Here is a 20,232-nt window from a genome sequence, read left to right on the forward strand (position 1 = left end):
TAATAATAAAAATAGAATCTGGGGAAGTTCCCGTCGTGGCACAGCAGGAACGAATCCGACTAGGAACCATGAGGTTGCAGGTTTGATCTCTGGCCTCGCTCCGCTAAGGATCTGGCGTTGCTCTGAGCTGTGGTGTAGGTGGCACACGTGGCTTGGATCCTGCGTTGCTGCGGCTGTGGCATAAGCCAGCAGCTGTAGCTCCAATTCAGTCCGTAGCCTGGGAATTTCCATATGCAGCGGTGCAGCCCTAAAAAGCAAAAAAAAAAAAAAAAAAAAGTAGAATCTGGGTTCCCTAAATAGAAGTAGCAGACACCTGTTGTACCTGGGCCCTTTTCTCTTCCCAGCAGCACCCCTCTCCCAATAGGGGTCGCCTCAGAGGAAAGGTCAACCCAACTACCTGCCCATTAAGACAGAAAACTGCCAAAAGGGCACCATCCTTCCTCTCCCTGACCTGCTCGGCCTGTCCTAAGCTCAGATACTGCCTCCCAAGATTTTGGGGACTCTTGAGCAAGGGCTTGAAGGCTGAAGACGGAATGGATGGATCCACCAGACAGTTTCTACTGTAAGACCCTTCTTGTGGCTCCAGCTTCTGTGCAGTATTGGTTGTCTACTGCTGTGTAACACATGGCCCGAAAAGGGGAGTAACTGAATTCAGGAGCCGATGAGCCAGGTGTTTCCAGCCTAGGATTTCTCGTGGTTTCATTCACTGTGCCCCCAGGGACTGCAGTCCTCTGGGAGCTTGAATGTGGCTGCAGGGCGGGCTCCCAAGACGACTCATTCACCCAGGGGACTGCTGGCAGAAGGCCTTCGTTCCTTGCCTTGTGGCCTCTCCCTGGGCTGCTTGAGTGTCCTCATGACAGGGCCGCCAGCTTCACCCCTCAGTGAGCTGCAGTGCCTTTCACCATCTAGTCCCCAAAACCACGCACTGTCATTCCTGCTTTATTCTATTCATTGGAAGCCAGGCTCTATGTCCAGCCCACAAAGTGGAGGAGAATTAGGCCCTACCCCTTGAAGAGTGGATTAAAGATTTTGTAGAGGTAATTTGAAATCGCTGTTGAGTCCTTTGATGCTGCCATGGTTTTCCCATTGCAAGCCTTAGTCTCCTGCCTGCCCTGCCCTCATAGTGGAGCAGGCTACATTTCATGGGCCTATGACCTGTGTGTACAGTTATACTTGGAATGATCCTGTGCTTGGTTTAATGCTCTGCTGTTGTTATCTTGAAATCCTTCTTTTTATTTTTTTGCTTTTTAGAGCCACACCCGAGGCATATGGAATTTTTCAGCAAGGGGTCGAATCCAAGCTGTAGCTGCTGGCCTATACCACAGCAACACAGGATCCAAGCCACACCTGCGACCTACACCACGGCTCACAGCAATGCCAGATCCTTAACCCACTGAGCAAGGCCAGTGTTCGAACCCACATCCTCATAGATATTAGTCAGATTCATTCCTGCCGAGCAATAATGGGAACTCCTGAATCAGCCAAAATTATTAACTCTTTTCTTCTTCCTTCCTTCTTCCCTCCATTCATTCCTCCCTTTCCTTCCTTCCTCCATCCTTCCCTCCCTCCCCTTTTCTTTCTTTTTTTTTTTTTTTTTTTGCCTTTTTAGGGCTGCACCTGCCAGCCTACCCCACAGCTACAGCAACACAGGATCTGAGCCGTGTCTGCTACCTACACCACAGCTCACCGCAACGCCGAATCCTTAACCCACTGGAGCAAGGCCAGGGATCGAATCTGCAACCTCAAGATTCCTAGTCGGATTCGTTTGCACTGTGCCACGATGGGAACTCTTCCTTTCTTTTTCTTTCCCTCTTTCCACCAAAGCTCCAGGGTGAAATAACCTTTTCCCATTCATATTTGTAGGCACTCTAGACAAGCATATAGTAGGCACTGAGCCAGTATTTCTTGATTAACTGAAACTGACACAATTGTAAATTATACATCAGACCCTAAGTACAGTTTCTGATTATGTGCTTCATAAGGGCAAAGATGGTATCTTCTGTGGTCATCCCTGCATATCTGGATATGGATAGTAATTGGTCATTAAATATTTAACTGAAAAAAGAATAGGCAAGAAAGGAAGATGAAAACCCAGATGTGTCTAGCTCACGCTCTTCTCTACACCATTTTGTTTCGTGTGATTCATATTGCTTTTAACTCTGTGGCATTTGTGTGTCTGTGGCCCTGTATTGTTTGTCAGCCTATCAATGCCTTGCCATCAGATTGCAAGCTGCAGGTAGACAAGGACAGCGTCTGTGTACCTGGCTGTGTGGTCCTCCCGCCTGGCACAAAATCAGCCATGGACATTAGCCGAATGAATGGCAGATGAGATTGGAGCCACAGGATAATTGGCAGGATGCAAACACAAGCAAAGTTCTGCTCTGGGAGTTCTGAACATATTTGTGTAGGTATCTAAGTCCCTGGAAAGGAGGGTTCATCCCTCCTTAGAGGGAGAAGGGAAAGCATTCTGAGTGGCTGTTGTGTTCATTTCCTCAGACTGCCGTAACAAGTGCCACAGACCCGGTGGCTTACACGACAGACGTGTGTGTTCTCAGGAGTTCTCCTTGTGGCTTATCGGTAACGAACCCGACTAGTGTCCGTGAGGACTCCGGTTCGATCCCTGACCTTGCTTAGTGGGGTGTATTGGGTTAAGGATCCGGCGTTGCCATGAGCTGTGGTGTAGGTTGCAGACACAGCTCGGATTGTGCAGTGCTGTGGCTGTGGTGTAGACCAGCAGCAACAGCTCCAACTGGACCCCTAGCCTGGGAACGTCCGTGTACCATGGGTGCGGTCCTAAAATTAAAAAAAGAAAAAAGAAAAAAAAAGAAATTTAGTTTTCACTGTTCTGGAGACTAAAAGTTGAAGAACCACGTGTCTCCAATTTGCTTCCTTCTGATACCTCTCTCCTTGGCTTGCAGATGGTCACCGGCTCCCTGTGTCCTCACGTGGTCTTCTTTCCTAATCTCTTCTAAGGATACTTGTCATTGGATTGGGGCCTGCCCCCAATTATTAGAGATAATTAATTATCTCTAAAGGCACTTGTCTCCAAATACCATTACATTCTGAGGATCTGATATTTCCGACTTCAACGCATGAATGGGAGTGGACACATTCAGCCTATAACAGCCCATCACTGCTACATGAGGGAGGCATGGGCCGAGGCTGCCCAACGGGCCCTGTCATGTGGTCAGGAATACACAGATGTGGTCCTCAAAAGGACAAAAGGGTCTTTTTTTTTTTTTTTTTGTCTTTTTGTTTTTTTAAGGTCGCACCAACCCAATTAAAAGATGGGCCAAACATTTAAGGAGAAACAGGATATTTGCACAGCCTCTAAGTATCTCCTTCCCAATTTTTATTAATTAAAAAAGGAAAAATAAACTCATCAAGTTGTATACTTTAAATATATGCAGTTTACTGTATATTAATTATGCTTCGTTGAGCTATTAAAACATGTATGCTCAGACTCTAGGGACCCATAGGAATAGTTTGGTCAGCTTGCGTATCTTCATTTCCAGATATTAAATCAGACCCTCAGTTCACTGGTGGCTCAGCAGGTTAAGGATCTGGTGTCATCACTGCTGTGGCTTGGGTCACTGCTGTGGTATGGGTTTGATCCCTGGCTAAGGAACTTCTGCATGCTTTGGGTGTGGCCAAAAAAAAAAAAAAAATCAGATTCAAACTAGGTGTGGAATGGGACAGGTCAAAAGACAATTACCTTCCTCCTGTGGGTTTCCCAGAGATAGGATTCCATGTCTGGAAACCTGGCATCCCCAGAAGGTATCAAACAGGTGGTTCCAGCATTACTGGGAGAGGTAGTAAGAGCTGAAGGAAACTAGCAGATTCCTGAAGTTTATATCCCAGGGGAGGGTTCCCCTCAATCCTTGGCAAAGTGTTCTGCTCTGTGGCAAGTGGGAAATCTTATTTTTAACTCACTCTGAGTTTCGCAGAGGAAGGTAACCAGCTTGAGTCTTTCTCCACAGGGTGCCTCCAAACCACAAATTCCTGATTCCTACTCTGGTTTATTCTAATAAGAAGTAGGCTGATCCCTTAATCCCCGTTTTAAAAGCCCCTGTTTATTGAAGCCATAAACTCTGGGCAAAGGATCATAAATCACTCTTTAGCTGGGTCCAGGGCACCAGGCAGGTGCAGGACCAAGAATGGGCACACAGAGGTCATCTTATGAAGCTACCTGTTTTCCTTGTAGGTACACTCCTGGGTGCCCCCATGCGGGGAATCTCCAGATCCAGCCTGCACTCTTTTCCACTCTGCTCTGAGCCTGGAAAGAGGGGTGGGGGCAGGGGTGACCATCACCCTAGCCCTCCTACTTCCAGCTAGGTTTGGCCAATGGGAGGCACTAGCAGGAAATCAGAGGCTTGGAGATCTAGAGATTGGGGTCTCTCAGTGACCCGTTTTCTACCTTAGGCCACAGTTCTGTTCAGGTGCCTCCTCTCCCAAGATTAGAGCAAAGCCTGGAAAATGAGGTGACAGCTAACCTCATCCCAGAGAAACCCAAGGGGAGTCACTCCCAGGGCCTCCCCTACTAGCACAATCTAAGACAAGGTGAAACCAGCTTGCTTGCTGTGCACATGTAGCCTGAGACAATTCCCGTCCATCAACCTCGCCCTTAAATTCTTCTACAGAAATTCTGCCCCAACACTGCCTCCTCGCTCCCTCTGTTCTCTTTGTCCAAACCTATTCACAGAACGTCCCACAGGACTGAACTTTCTCCCTTCCTTGCTGATGGAGGCCCTCATTGTCTCTCACCTACTGCTGGAATCTCCCCATCGGTCCCCTCACTTCCCTCTCCCCCAGTAATCCCGTCCACACAATGCCAGCTCTGAAAAGCACAGGTCTGAGCAAAAGCCTTCAGTGGCTCCCTAGTGCCTGCAGAGGCCCACCCCCTCTTCCACTTCTCTATTGAATGTGTGAATTTGTATCAAAAGCTCTTAGTTTAAAAAAAAAAAAAGTAATGCCTTTCTTTACTGAGTTTCAAAGCGTTTATTTTTAAAACACCAAAATTGGCACGTAACGGGAAACTTCACTTTCTTCAGCAACTCGGCTAAGGGATCACACTTCCCTCTGCCTGTCGCCTTTCGGTTCCTTGGCTGACGTCTGAGCAGGACAGGAGGTTGTCCCAGAGCCGAGGATAAATATAAAGTGTCTACAGGGGATTCTACCAACGAATATGTTCTGGCTAGATCCAGATAATGAGAGGTTTGGAAAGGTGTCGAGAGGTTTCCACGGACCCAGCCCAGCGCTCCTGGGTCGCGATCATTACAAAAGGGATGGGCAGGGATTCGGGGCAGGGACGGGATGAGGAAAGAAGCAAAGGGAGCTGGGTGGGAGCTGCCACCCAAGGCGTCCAGGTTTGTAAGAAGCCGACCCAATCTGCAGAAGCCGGACCTCGGGGTAGCGCATCCCGGGACTCCGGCCGCCGAGTTGGTTCATCCCGAGCGAGTAAATAGGCCAGTCCCAGGCGGGCCCAGATTCCCTGCGGGAGTCCCGTTGACTCTCCTCCAGCTTGGCTGCCGCCCACCAAGCCGGGACCTGGCAGCGACCCTCCGCACAAGCAGAGCGCTGCTCTAGAGGAAGGGGCGGCCACGGGCAGGGCGAGGAGAGCGGCGCGCTTGGCGTCGGGGGAGGGGCGGGCGAGGGGCGGTTGAGGGGCGGGCGAGGGGCTGGCCAGGGCAGGTCAGGGCCGCCCCCGGCCCCGCCCCTCGCCCGCCCCCGCCTGGAGCCGCGGGACCCAGTGACTGACAGGCTTCCCGGCCGCTCTGCTCTCGCCTCTAGGTCCCGGGGGCCCGGGCGGGCGGGGCGCGCCGGAGGAGCTCCGGAGGGGGCGGGGGCGGGCGGGGAAGCCTCTGAGTGGGGGCGGGGCCTCGAGAGAGTAGCAGCGCTCTCAGCCAATGGGAGGAGGGAGCCGTCCCGTTAGCGCCGGATCCCAGCGGGTAGGGCGGGGCAGGCGGCGCCGTGGGGATCCCGGGGCGGCAGAGGGCCCCTGACTCGGCTCCGCGCGGCGACATGGACCGGATGGCCAGTTCCATGAAGCAGGTACCCAACCCTCTGCCAAAGGTGCTGAGCCGGCGTGGGGTCGGCGCGGGGATGGAGGCGGCAGAGCGGGAGAGCTTCGAGCGGACTCAGGTGAGGACCCGGGGACGCCGGGGCGTGCACGGCTGGGGCATCCCGAGACTCTGTGTCCAGAGGCGGACTTGAAGGGAGTAGAGGTCTTGCAGGCCCAGGGAAGGACCGGGCTAGGGGCCACGAGAGAGCGCATCTAGCGTGTTGGTCCAGGCGATTCGGGACGGTCGGGGACCCCGAGGGCATCTGGGGAAGAGGGCAGGGCGGCCCCGAGTTGCTGGCAGGATGCCAGCTGCGCGGCCGAAGGCGGAGGGTCCTGGCGGGGCAGGGGAGGGGTCTCAGGAGCGGCGAGAGGGGGAAGGAACCCGAAAGGGGCCGAATGAAAGGGGTGCCCCTAGTCTGGGGCAGCTCACTGAGGAGCTGCTGAGGGACACCAGTGGGGCGCCGGGTCGGGTGTGTGAGGGGTGGGAGCCCTTTGCTCCCTTCTCTGTCGCCTCAGGGTTGCGCTGACATTCCCCCCACCTCTAGCACCCCCTTCCTTGTGCCTCTTGCTTGGCTCACACCACCCCCAGCTGTCGGCCTCTGAGGGCCGAGCTGAAGGGGTCTGAGCGGCGAGAAGGAATGTAGGAAATGCGATGTGTGGCCGAGTTTGGACGATAACTGGGGGCTGGAGGAGGGGGCCGGCCAGGGGGGCAGGGTCCGAGGCTCTCCGACCGACGGCCCCATGCTGGTCAAGTTGAGCTGCCCTGAGCTACCCAGAACCCTGAGTTGGGGTTTTGGTTTCATCCCCCAAAATGTGCCTGACAGCGAATCGGCAGGCTGCCCCATTTGTCCAGCCTGACCAGGGCTGGGGGCCAAAATTCTTCTCTGTCATCAACAAAAAGCCACAATCCATTTTTACCTCAGAGTTTTAATGCCTGGAGTATTGATTGGACTGAATAAAGCTGACATATTTTCGGCTCGTTTGTATGCAAAATCCATTTCGAAGGGCACAGCACTTCTATTAATACCAGTGCCAAAGTTGTATGGGCAGATTTGTTCTTCACTCTTGCTCTCAGAGTGGAGCCTTTGAAGATCCAGGGGGGCCTCCACTGCCAGAGGCTGATTCTCCTGCTGTGTTCTGCTCACCTCCCCCTCCAAACACAGTACCCTATGAGGGAAGGGCTTTGGGGTTTTGGATGGAAAAGAGTTCGAGGTCCTGAGTGTTCTGTGTATAGAATCTGGCAAAGAATAAAGCTCTTCGTCGCAGGGGACCTCATCCTCTTCTTTTTCGAGGCACCTCTGGACCTTCGCAGGTGTGTTTGGGTGATGTAAATAGACAGTGTCCCCTCCAGGTCATCATCCTGTCTCAGATGGGATGGGAGAGATGGCCGTTCACTTCCGCTTCCCAGGGTCCAGCTAGGTTTGAGGTTTTGTCCTCTGACTTTCTGGGCTGGACTGCAGAAAAGAAGGAAGCTACCTGTCTGCTGTGGGTGTCACTGCCTCAACTAGCTGCCTGGGCACATGAGGCTTCTTGCTCCAGGACGCAGTGTGAATCTTTTTTTTTTTTTTTTTTAATGGAAAAGGAAAATAAATGGTAATTCCCTCCTTCTAGAGTCTCAAATAAGTAAAAACTGGAGCAATAGAGAAATACACAAAAGACTTTGACCCGTTATAGTGATGGAAATTAGGTTTGTGAAAATTTGCCTAGCCATTCAGGGACAGCCCAGCAAGGAGAGTCTAGGTCAGTGTTTGCAGGTACTTTACATTCTCTGAAACACTTATCATTGGCCAGATTTGACCGTGTGTGTGTGTGTGTGTGTGTGTGTGTGTGTGTGTGTGTGTGTGTGTGGAGTGAAAGGAAGGGGGTAGAATGAATCAGGAAAAGAGAGTTTTTCTATTGTTGAAACTATTAGGGAAGTAGGAGAGTGAAGAGAAGAAAAGCGGACAATCCTAAAACTCACCCTCAGCCAGTCTGCAAAAATATATTTTGTTTAATGACAATCAAATGTATTATGAGATATAAACATAAGGTAGAAAAAAAATAATAACAAGTTAAGAGACCGTGAGAATTAGTGAAGGTAAAATGATAGTTGTAACTAATTACTGTTTGGTGCTGTTCTAAGTACTTTATTATGTTACCTTCTTTAGTCTCGATGGGGACCTATGAGATGGGTATCAGCCACATTTTACCTGGATAGAACTGAGGCACAGAGAGGTTAAGTAACTTGCCCAAGGTGACACAGCTGGAGGTGATCCCAACCTTTAACCACTGCCTTGTGTGGCCTCTGAGGCACTGGCATCAGAGCTAGAAGAGGTTGGAGTTTGATAGCCAGGCACATGGATGGGCCGTGAGGCCTCGGGCAAGTTGCCTGACCTTTCTAAGCCTTGTTTCCTGATTGGGAAATAAGGATTCTGGAGTTCCCAGTGTGGCTCAGCGGGTTAAGAACCCAACACAGTGTCCATGACAATGCAGGTTCGATCCCTGGCCTCGCTCAGTGGGTTAAAGATCTGGCGTGGCCGTGAGCTGTGGTGTAGGTCACAGACGTGGCTCGGATCCCGGGTTGCTGTGGCTGTGGCATATGTAGGTTGGCCACTGCAGCTCCCGTTTGACCCCTCGCCTGGGAACATCCCTATGCCGCGGATGCAGCCCTAAAAAGAAAAAAAAAAAGTAAGGATACTACTCACATCACAGGTTGATTGTGGGGATTCAATTAAATAACACCATGAAGGCATTTTGTAAACTGTGGAGCAGTCTTGCAGTGATTACCACTCTAATCTGAGCTTTGGGGTGGAGGGAAACAAGGGTAAATCCTGGGACAGACTGTGATTACCTCTTCAGTAGGGGACAGAAGTGTGACTAGTTAATGTGATAATTAGCAAGAGCTGGTGCGCAAAGTGCAGGCTGTGAGGGTGGGGAGGGCAGGTGGGAACCCCCTGAGGTCTAACCCCTCCCTTCAGCTCTTCCTGCTGCACGGGGAAGAGGGACAGGGCCTTTGGGATGGGGACTGGCAGAAGGACCCGCCTGGCAGTAGGAGGTGGGTGTGGATGAGTCTCATTGGCTGAGGTGGAGACAGGAGTGGAATCGGCTCTTCCCACCTCTGACTTCTCGCACCTGCTACCTGTCCCGTCACCATTTCTCTGTGGCCCTCCGCAAACTGTGCGCTTCCTGAGGGCAGCCCTGGGTCTTGCTCTTGCCTCTGTCCTCAGCTGCCTGAGGCTCAGGTGAGCGGCCAAGTGGCTGACTGGCCCCGGCAGGGTAGTCGCTTGCTGTTCTTTCCTAATGGCTCCAAGGTCCCTCCTGGTCCAGCCTTGTCTCTGCACTCTCAGTCAGGAGCCCTGCCCCAAGCTCATCAGGGAACTCTGATTCCTCTGTCTTCCTTCTCATCAGCCCAGGGCCCCGGCTACCTGTGCCCTCAGACCAGCCTTGTTTCCTCGCCCCTCTTCTGTCCCTGCCACAGCGGGGACCCCTCACCTGCCTGCCTCAGCCCCCATATCCAACCAGACCCCTGGGCCAGTCCCCAAGCCAGCCATCACAAGCAGACCTTCATGATTGAGGGAAATGAAAAGTCGTTCTTGCCTTCAAAGACGCTGCTGTAATAAGGACACCTTGCCTGGAGCACTTTACAGTTTATAGAGCAGGTGTTAGTCCTTGGCACTGCATTGTGGTTGGGTGTTCGCCCCCTCATTGTGTGGATGAGAGCCTGGTAACGTGCCCAGGGCCGCCGGTCGATGAGTGAAAGGGTCAGGATTCAAACCCAGGACTCAGGGTTCCAGGTCTCAGGCCCCATCTGCCACAGTGTCCTCATTCCAAGAAGATGATTCTGGAATGAATCAGAAGGGTTGCCATTCACAAACAAAATGCCCTGTCTGTATTTACTTAGCTGGAAAATGGTTTTCTCTATGGTTTGCTTGTTTTTTCAACATCCATTTAGTGAGTACATACCATGGAGGGGCCGCAGAGATGAGTAAGATCAAAGACTAGCCCCAGAGGAGCTCATGAGTCAGCAGGGAGGTGGACCGGCCGCTGCTGGGCCTCCTCTGCAAGGAGGACAGAGGACCCACCGCAGCAGCATCACCAAGCCCTTAGCAAGGCAGGACCTACTGGATCAGAGCCTGCATTTCAACCAGACGCTGAAGTTTGAGTGGCTCTGCTCTGTGGCAGGTGGATGCTAGGATCAGAGGAGAGTTCAAGGCTCCTGAAACAAGAGGAAGGAACAAACCCTTAATCACAGTCTCTTGGATGAAGCCCACATGGAATAAAGGATCCAAACAAATCATAGGCTGGGAAGAGACAGGAGACCTGGGTTCTAGAGACGACAGAAACAAATGTTTATGGAGGGCCTGCTGGGTCCTGGAAACACAGCTGGATGATTTATAGTCATTATCCTGTTTACTGATTGCTCAGGCTCAGAGAGGCCAAGTGACTTTTCCAAGATCACACAGCAAGTAAACAGCGAAGCCAGGGCTGCACAATCAGATGACAAGTCTTCTTCTCCATGTTTAGGGCAGAGGGTATTTCTGCCGTGTTGCTCATGACCTTTAGCAGATGCTCAGCCTTCCATTCACCAGCTGAAAAAATTTATAGAGTTGGGCTAGAAGGATCAGTGGTTCTGAACCCTGGCTACACAGGAATGGCCTCCAGCATAAAAGGTGCTATACCCCCTTACCCGCTGCATGCTCCCTTAGTTGGTATTGAAAACTAGAAAGGATCCTGGAGCTTTCTGTGCGTCCATGGTGTTGTCATCTCGTTTCCTCTCACTGATGCTAATGCTAAAAGCCAGCATTTAGCACACTTACTCTCAGCAAGTGTAACGGCCTCGCACAAACCTCCCCTTTCAGGGGTTACAACAGACTTATGGATTATAATCCCTCTGTTACAAATTAGGAAATTGAGGCTGAGAGGCCTTAATCAGCTCAAGGTTCTGAAGTGAGGGCGGAACGGAGCTGGACTCAAACCCAGGGAAACTGGCTCCACAACCTGGCTTTGCCTGATTGCCATCCCTATGTCACTGCCTGGGCCTGGCTTCCTCCAGCTCTCATCCTCCTTCCTCTCCTAATGCGCGGAGTCCCCACCGCTGTGTCCTCACCCCACTTCTCTTTTGCCTCCTGTCTTCTTCCTCTGCCCTCACTTTCATCTGGTGGTTTCTGTTCTCACTTCCACGACGCTGAGTCCCTGACTTCCTGGCCTGTGTGACCACTTCCCACTGGACATCTGTCCGCTGATCAACCACACATGGCCCAGCCTCCGAATGCCTGTGCCTGGTCCCTATCGGTCCCATCATGTCCTGGCATCAGCTCTGTGCCCTCCCTTCCTCTTACACTCACAGCCACTCTCTGTCCTGTGAGTTTCCCTTGCCCTTTCCTCCTTTGCATCTCCCTGTCCTGCCCAGATTTCCTCTTGCCTGCATCCTTGTAATCCCATCCCCCTGCCCCCCAGACAGCCTGATGCCAGGCGGATTGTTTCTAAGGCCCAGCACTACCTTTGTAACTGTTTTTTGCAAGAACCTTTGCTGGCTTCCCAGGGACCCTGCAGGAGGTGACACCATCAGTGTCTCCTATTCCTGTCCCTTGGAGGCTTAACTCAGCATCGCTCCACCAGACAGCTCCCTCAGCCTGGTGCAGGTGGGCAAGAGCCCTTAGCTACTGTGTGTCTCTCCCACTTATCCAAGCCTACATCTTGGCTTGCCTTCCAGACTGGAAGCTCTTGAGGGCAGGGTCTGGGTCTCAGGGCCCAGTAGGCACCAGGGCCTGTTTGCCAAACATGTCAACGTCCAACAGCTGGAGGATCTGCGGGAGCCCAGGTGCCTCAGGCAGGCCTCCACTCGCAGAGTGCTTTTCCTCTGCATGTTTAGGAGATCTTCCCCTGTCTCCTCTGATTTCTCCAGTGATTAATTCTAAGTGCCTGCCCTGTGTGCCAGGGTCAGGCACCCGGGGTACCATGGAAATATACCCTGAGAGCTAGGGTGGAGAGTTCACTTAGGAAAGAGACTACAGGGACTGGAAACAGAATTAGGGCTCAAGGTTGATGATCTGAATTTCTGTCAAGTTTAGAACTCTTGATCAACATCCCCAAACCGTGGCCTTGAACTTCATTCTGCTTCAGGCCAGACATTTCTGAGCTGGAAGAAGTTACTGGCAAAGACGAGAAACTGGCCTAGTGTCCCCAGCACCAGTGTGGTTGATGTGCGGCCTCTGCAGGGGCTGGAGTTTGCAACAGGCCATAAGGGATGCTAGGCTGAGTGCAGAGACAGAAAATCTGGCTCTGCCACTGCATCTCTCATTTCAAAACGAGGAGGCTGGAAAAGATTTCTGAGGGTCCTTCCAGCTCTCAAATACTTCTGCTTAGAAAACTCCTATAAGCAGCCTTTCACATTAGAATAAAGTGCTTGCAACTGTTTTCTTGAAAGTTTACAAATGCCCCCTGTATGTGGAATGGGGCCCAGGGACGTGGGGCTCACGAGAGGATACTTCTGCACCTCAGCAAGGGATGGGGTGTGTCCGTGAGGCCCGGGAGAGCAGGCTCCCAGCCCCACATGGGCACTGAAAGGCTTCCTTGCTTGCAAGGCACTGATGAGGCCCATTTCATTCTCTCCATCGGTGGCCCACTTATTCCACTACCTCGAGACAAAGTGTCGGGAGACCTGGGTGGGGCACAGGGTGTAGCCTGGTGCAGCGGTGCCACAGACCAGCAGCCAGTGCTTCTCCTGCATCCAGAAGGGTTGATGGCCTGGAGAGATGCCCACCTAGGAAGGGGAACTTGTGAGCCCCACCTCCTGGCAGGGTGGGGACTGCTTCCTGTTTTCCAGCCTGGCAGGCAGGGAGGAGCCGTGTTCCCAGCTATGGGCAGTACAGTCTGACACTGTGGGGAGAGGGCTGGGCATTGAAGGTGCCCTCTGGCTCAGCCGGTGGGGGAGAGAGCAAGGATTTTCTTGGGTCTGAGAGGTTGCTGCTGCCACCACTGCTCCTAGTGCTGGGAGACGGTTCAGGAAGCTGGTCCAGCTGTTCTGGAAGCCAGTGTGACCCATTGCTTCTGATGTAACAGTAGCTACCACTGTGTGCAGTTTTAAAAGTACGTTTACACAAAACTTCTTTTCAGCCGCAGAACAACCGGTGCAGGAGGTAATTTTGGTCAGTTCTCAAGTGTAGACACTGAGGTCAGAGAGCTTCTGCGGCTTGCCCAGGAGTGCTCAGGAAATGGCCGAGGAGCTGAGGCTTGAACCCCCTGGGTCTGATTTCAAATTGTATGCTTTCCTTTCCATACCTCCCTTTAGACAATTGGTGTATTATTATTATTATTTTTTTAATGGCCGCACCCACAGCATATGGAAGTTCTCTGGCCAGGGATTGAATCAGCCACAACCGTGAGCTCTGTACACCTGCAGTAATGCCAGTTCTTTTAACCCTCTGCTCTGGACCGGGGATCAAACCTGCATCTCTGCAGTGACCTGAGCTGCTGCAGTTGAATTCTTAACCCACTGCACCACAGCAGAAACTCCTCCATACCGCGCTTTAAAGCTGGGGCTGATAGCTTAGAAAAGGTATAGAGATTTTTCCCCCCTAAGTCTTTTCTGATTGATCTATTTAGACATTTGAAATTCCTCCCAGAAGATTTTTTGCAACACACGTCACTATCAAAGGGCTTGTATCCAGAATATGTTAAAAAAAAGACTTAAAAGACAAAAAAAAAAGGACAACCTAATGGAAAAGTAGGCAGGAGGAACTTCACAAAAGATGATAAGGCCAGTAACCGTAGGAAAAGGGGTGCACTTGCATCAGTAATCGTGTGTACATCAAAATGACAGTGAGCCACTGCTGTATGCCCATCAAGACAGCTGAAATAAAAATGAAAAAAGGAGTTCCCACTGTGGTGCAGTGGGTCAAGGATCCAGCGTTGTCTCTGCAACGGCTCCTGTTGCTGCTGAGGTGTAGGTTTGATCCCCGGCTTGGCACAGTGGGTTAAAGATCTGGCATTGCCGTAGCCGTGGCTGGGATTCAGTCCCTGTCCTGGGAACTTCCATATGCCGTGGGTGTGGCCATTTAAAAAAAGAAAAGAAAAGAATTGACATGTGTTGGTCCAAGAGTTGGCAAGCATGTGAACTCATGCACTGCTGTTGGGACTGTACTGCTTTAGAAAACAGCCCAGTATTATCAAAAAATTGAAGATAGGTACACTCCATAACCCATCAAGTCCACAGTGAGCTGTACACCCAACAAAAATGCATGTGCATGCGCTGAAAGATATTTAGAAGAATATTCATAATCGTGTTTTAGAATAACCCCAAACTAGAAACAATCCAAAAGCCCATCAACAGCAGATGGATAAATAAATTGTGATCTGGAGTTCCCGTCGTGGCACATGAATCCGACTAGTATCCATGAGGACGCAGGTTCAATCCCTGGCCTTGCTCAGTGGGTTAAGGATCTAGCATTGCTGTGGCTGTGGCGTAGGCCAGCGTCTGCAGCTCCACTTCGACCCCTAACCATGTGCCATGGCTGTGGCCCTAAAAAGACAAAAAAAGCAAAACACAAATAAATTGTGATGGGGTCTCTCATGAGGATACTACCTAACAGTGACTGTAGTTACCTGCAACAACCTGGGTGACTCTTACAAATGTTAAGGGGGAAAGAGGCAGACCCCCAAAGATAGCTCTCCTGGCATCCGTTTATATCACATTCAAAAAACAGGCCAAGCAAAACTGGGCTTTAGGGGTGCTTGCTTCGATGGTAACACTGTAAAGGAAAAAGGGAGTGATTGGTATCGAAGTCCAGGTCAAGGTCATCCCTGGTCTTAGGAGAGGTGAGTGGTGGTGGGGATATTCAGAGCAGGGCAGCTTCTGCCATCCTGCCATCCATCTGTTTATCGGCTTGGGTGGTGGTTTATGATAATTCATTAAGCCGCATGTTTTTACTTCATGGGGGTTCTCTCTGTTTATATTGTATTTCAGAATACAAAAGAGTGGGGTTAGTAGATGCAAACCATTCCATTTAGACTGGATAAACAACAGGTCCTACTGTAGAGCACAGGGAACTATATACAGTCTCCTAAGATAGATCATGATAGAAAAGAATATTAAAAGAAGAATGTATGTCTATATATACATATATCTATGTATGACTGAGTCACTTTTCTATAGAGAAGAAATTGGTACAGCATTGTGAATCAACTATACTTTAATGGAAAAAAATATATACAAAAGGTTTAAAAAAAAAATCTCCCAGGGAGTAGGAGACGGTGTCTTAAGGAGCCTAAGTAAGAAGCTGCCATTTAAGCTTTCCACCCACTGTTTGAGGTCTCTCTCAAACACAGCCTCCCCCGGGAACACGCTTCGATGCTGCCCCAGAACTGGGAAGTGTTTGATTATGAATCATGCGTGTACAAGTGGCATACTCCAAGCACTGCTGTAACACGTAGCCGTGAACTGACACCTATCATTAGCCCACGCGTAGCACACTGTCCTGGCCTCCCGTGCCTGTGTGTCTTGTGTTGACTTCCCTTAGTGGCAGATGGGCCTTCAGTTCCTCGCTGCTCTTGTGCTGCGTTGCCCCAGTGTCTAGTAGAGGGCTCTGCACCAGCCAAAGCTCAGGATGTCTGTTAAAGATGAAATTACTCAGGTGGTGAGACGTTCTCAAGGGAGGGCAGGAGAGAAGAAAATGTGTTTCTAGGCTCAAAAGAAGCACATTTGAATAAACCAGTGACCCCACTGGTAGTCTTCTAGTCACAGAACCTCAGCTGGGTTCCTGTCCCAAAGATTTCGATCAACCAGTCATGATGAGCCACTGTGAGCATCTGGGAGTTTGGGGAAATGGCACCTAGGTACATGGCAGAAGCACTGAGCTTCTAACAGTAGTTCTTTGAGGTCTCTGGTCAGCTGTGCAGTCCCTGGAGCCAGCCTGCGATGGTGACTGTTCTTAGGCTAGGCAGTTGCTGTGTGTGACTTATTAGGCTGTCACAAGTCCTCTCTCCCATACTGGCCTGGAGGCAGATGCCTTCTCTATTGGTTTGCCTTGGATCAGTCTTAACTGATGCCATATTCTTCCCTCCCGTTTTCCATAATTCTTCAGAGGGACATGCGCAGGCCTGGGCTCTGTGGTTTCCTCTCTAAGCAAAAGCCAGGTCACCTTCCCTTGGCATCATGGGTCAGCCCAGGGATCTATGTCTCTGGGCTCGGCCCATGACAGGGGTTCAGAGAATTATCTGTTAGGTGTCTCATCTTTGTCAGCTTAAGTTCCTGGCACAGGGTCTGGTCCACAGCAACTCTTTTTTTTTTTTTTTTTTGCTTTTTAGGGCCGCACCCGCAGCATGTGGAGGTTCCCAGGCTAGGGGCTGAATTGGAGCTACAGCTACTGGCTTACGCCACAGTCAGAGCAATGCAGGATCCAAGCCATGTCTGCAACCTACACCAGAGCTCACGGCAACACCAGATCCTTAACCCACTGAGCGAGGCCAGGGATCGAACCCACAACCTCATGGTTCCTAGTCGGATTCCTTTGCACTGCTCCATGATGGGAACTCCCCCATCGGCTCTTGATAAGGGTTCATGGGAGGAAGGATTAACCATTTTGCATGGAGGACTGAATGAGCATCAGCTGGTTTTGGTCCCAGTTCAGAACCGTGAGCCCTGATTCTGGGGTCACATGAGTGCAATTGGAGCCGCCATGCTGTCCCTCTGATGTAGCTGTGGGTGGTTCTCCAGGGCTTCCTCTTGAATGCCAGCTCCCTCCTGCTTCCCCTGAGGCCCTTCTTCCAGGCTGGGGCCTCCCTGTACAGACCCACCAAAACCTGGACTCCATCTCCTGCCACAGACTTGCTCATTATCTTTGATTCTCAGTTTTAGAGAATCTCAGTGTATAAACCACCCCAGGCTGTTCCACCTAAAATTCTCCCAGTTGTTCTGGGAGACCCTTCTGTTCCGACACCCCTGCAGGTAGTTTCAGAGTCCTTTTGTCCCTGACTCCTTGGTTAGACCCATACCACCCCACTGCCTCCGCCTCCAGTCAGGTCTCAAGCCCAAACTATTCACGGCGTGGCCCCCTCGGTCTTCCTGCCCTCCAGCCTCTACCTCTTCCTTGGCCATCAGAGTTTGGGTTTAGGAGGTCCAACTGTTTGTATCACTGCAGGTCTTAAAGCACTCTGTTATGCGTGACTCTAAGCTGAAGCCTAAGCTCATTGGCCTAGCGCAGAGCCAAGCTTTGCCAGCCTTAATACCCAGCCACTCCCCCTGCCTCCCGCCAGGCCCTTAGCGTTGTCCCAGCACTGCCCACTGCTGCCCGCTCCTGGGTATTTCCAGTGGCAGCACGCTTTTCAGCCTGGAACACCTCCTCCATTTGATCCACCTGCCATCACACCTTTGGTGGCCTCTCCTCTGGGAAGTTTCCCCCCAACTCCTCCAGGCAGATTTATTGAATGGCATTTCTGTGTTCTCTGTTAGTATGTTTATTTGGGTGTCTGTTCCACGCTGGACTGTGAGCTTCCCCATAGCTTAGCTTGTTCTGTAGGTGCCCCCATCCCTGAGCACAGGGCTCGGCACCCCGTAGGACCTCAGGCAGTGATTGTCACGTGAACTGATGATGCATCTTATAAGCATATTTGATCATTGCTGTAACAGTAAAGGGAATGGACCCAGTTCCCATCCGAAGGCAGGTGCCCAGCACCAAGGTGAAGGCATTTGATCTGTGTCACGTTGGACTGAAATGAAAGTTTTGGCAACACCAGTAGGATAAAGTGTTTTACGAGTGGAGAATTCAGGGGAAGGGACTTGTTTACCGAGATGGCTTCTGTGTCCAGTCATGGTACACCTAGAGCCAGTGGACTCGCATCCAGGAATTCTGATTTATGCTCTGCAGGTGGGCTGATGGGTGCTCCTTCTGCAGCTATGAAGTGTGAAATGAGATATGGAAGGTAGAATAATGCCCCCATCAATATATCTGTGTATTATCTGGTGAAAGGGACACTGCAGGTGTAATTGAGGACCTCAAGATAGGGAGAGTGGAAGGAGTATCCAGGCGGGCCCAGTCTAATCACACAAGCTCTTGAAGGCTGAGAACCTTCTCCAGCTGCAAAGCAGAAGAGAGATGTGCCAGGAGGGGAAGGCAGAGGGATGCCAAGCGGGAGCGGGATTCAGCATGCCGCGGCTGGCTCTGAGATGGAGGCGCCCACATACAGGGGCCCAGAGGCTAAGAGTGGCTCCCAGCCGACAGCCAGCAAGGACACAGGAACCTCGGATCTCAAACGTTAGGAACTGGATTCTACCAACAGCTGGAGTGAGCTTGGAAGGGAATTTTCCCCAGAGCTTCCAGTAAGGAAGGCAGCCCTGCTGACACCTTGATTCTGGCCCAGTGAGACCTCGTTGGCCTCCTGACCTGCAGAACTGTGAGACGATCACTGGGTGTTGTTTTAAGCTACTCGTTTGTGATCATTTGTTACGGTAGTGATAAAAGCTAGTCCGGGATGGTAACAGGGAACTCATGCTCTGGGGCAAGAAGCCTACAGGAACCCAGGCCTTGCTGCAGAGACAGGCCGCCCTTTCAGACCTAGAGGGACACCTGTTATTTCATCCGTGCTTGTTATGGCCATAGATAAAACATTGGATTTCCATGCTTGGCACTTATTCACAGACGTTTTATCCTGGAAAAACGATTCAGCAGTCTGTTCAAAACATTCCTTCTGGCTGGGCCATGGAGTTCTTTGGTCCATTTCCAAGTCTGAAGATCACAGATGTGATTTACTTAACCTTAAAAAAATTTTTTTTTTTTTCTGATCAAGTGATGTGCTGTCTATTAAAAAAGGCGGATGGGAAATCCTGGTGTTGCTATAGGATCATGATGGTGTCTCCACTGGAAGAACCGACTTAAAGGCAGGAAGCAGAGGTGGGGATAAATGAAGGGCTTCCCTCAGGGTGGGCCTGCTGTGTCCCTGAGACTTCCTCAGGCTTGCCAGTGCTCTGGAATCTTCCTGTATTCCTGGGCTTAGCTGCAGAGCAGCCAGGAGCTCCCGGGGCACTGGATTAAGAACCAGGAAGCCTAGCCTGTGGTTCTCTCTGTTCTGCTATGTCCCGGCCCTCTGTAGGTCTGTGAATTGAAGGGGGTTGGATGTGATTGGCTTAGAGAACTGGCAGTCCCTTGCAAGTGCACTTGCTGCAGCAGCAGCCCTGTCAGAGCAGACTCCTTTTTAACCACACCTGGCCCTTGTTAGCCCAGCTTTGCTGTCCTGGTTCTCAGCATCGGACACTGAATTCTCTCTGGCTTTTCTCTCCCTGCAAGACCTTTCCTCCTGGGTAACTCTGGCTGTACTTAGCTTCTATGGGTAACTTCTTCTGCACTGGTCACATTAAACCTGTCCCCCCCAAAAGAACTGGCTTCCCAAAGTCACTCATTCTGAAAACACCCAGTTAGGGAGTTCCCTGGTGGCCTAGCATGTAAGGATTTGGCATTGCCACTGCTGTGGCTTGGATCACTGATGTGGCACGGGTTAGATCCCTGGCCTGGGAACTTCCACATGCTGTGGGTGCAGCCAAAAAAAACCAAACAAACTCGGAGTTCCTCTTGTGGCTCAGCAGGTTATGAACCCAACCAGTATCTGTGAGGATGTGGGTTCAATCCCTGGCCTCACTCAGTGGGTTAAGGATCCAGGATTGCTGTGAGCTGTGGTGTAGGTCGAAGACGTGGCTCGGATCCCATGTTGCTGTGTCTGCAGTGTAGGCTGGCAGCTGAAGCTCCAATTCAACCAGTAGCCTGGGAACTTCATATGTCGTAGGTATGGCCCTAAAAATCGAAAAGAGAAAAACCCCAAAGAACCCAAAACCAAAAACAAAATACCCAGTGAGAAGCCCTTTTCAGAGTTCCCATCATGGCTCAGTGGAAAGGAATCTCGCTAGCATCCACGAGGACGTTGGTTTGATCCCTGGCCTCACTTGGTGGGTTAGGGATCCAGTGTTTGCCGTGAGCTGTGGTGTAGGTTGCAGACAGGGCTCGGATCTGGCATTGCTGTGGCTGTAGCATAGGTTGGCAGCTCCAGCTCCACTTCAACCCCTCCAGCCTTGGGAATCTCCACATGCTGTGGGTGCGGCCCTACACACACACACACACACACACACACACACACACACACACACACACACACACAAAAGCCCTTTGCAAGTGGTTGCTTTTGTCCAGGCACCATCTTCTGTCTTC

The 20,232-nt window shown here is 51.2% G+C and overlaps 1 protein-coding gene and 2 long non-coding RNA genes across 4 annotated transcripts in view; 2 read left to right on the top strand and 1 right to left on the bottom strand.

The window, feature by feature from the left end:
* The first annotated feature begins 5,957 nt into the window (after nucleotides 1-5,957).
* Nucleotides 5,958-20,232, top strand: part of HIP1 (huntingtin interacting protein 1) — a 163,853-nt gene continuing 149,578 nt past the window's right edge. For both annotated transcript variants that reach the window (XM_021086314.2, XM_085016809.1), the window contains exon 1: nucleotides 5,958-6,141. In XM_021086314.2, the coding sequence (XP_020941973.2) occupies nucleotides 6,022-6,141 (120 nt within the window). In that variant the 5' untranslated portion in view covers nucleotides 5,958-6,021. The remainder of the gene's footprint in view (nucleotides 6,142-20,232) is intronic.
* On the bottom strand, nucleotides 8,034-14,612 carry LOC146404386 (uncharacterized). The gene is made up of 2 exons (XR_014840261.1): nucleotides 14,073-14,612; nucleotides 8,034-13,311 (listed from the first exon to the last, which is right to left on the bottom strand). It is a non-coding gene; the product is annotated as an uncharacterized LOC146404386 (long non-coding RNA).
* Nucleotides 13,912-19,843, top strand: LOC146404387 (uncharacterized). Its single transcript, XR_014840263.1, has 2 exons — nucleotides 13,912-15,282; nucleotides 16,377-19,843. It is a non-coding gene; the product is annotated as an uncharacterized LOC146404387 (long non-coding RNA).

This window comes from Sus scrofa, chromosome 3, assembly GCF_054392235.1.
Source record: "Sus scrofa isolate SSC_HxYL_T2T_F1_AM1 chromosome 3, Sscrofa_HxYL_maternal_Yorkshire_Landrace_v2.0, whole genome shotgun sequence".
Lineage (NCBI taxonomy): Eukaryota > Metazoa > Chordata > Mammalia > Artiodactyla > Suidae > Sus > Sus scrofa.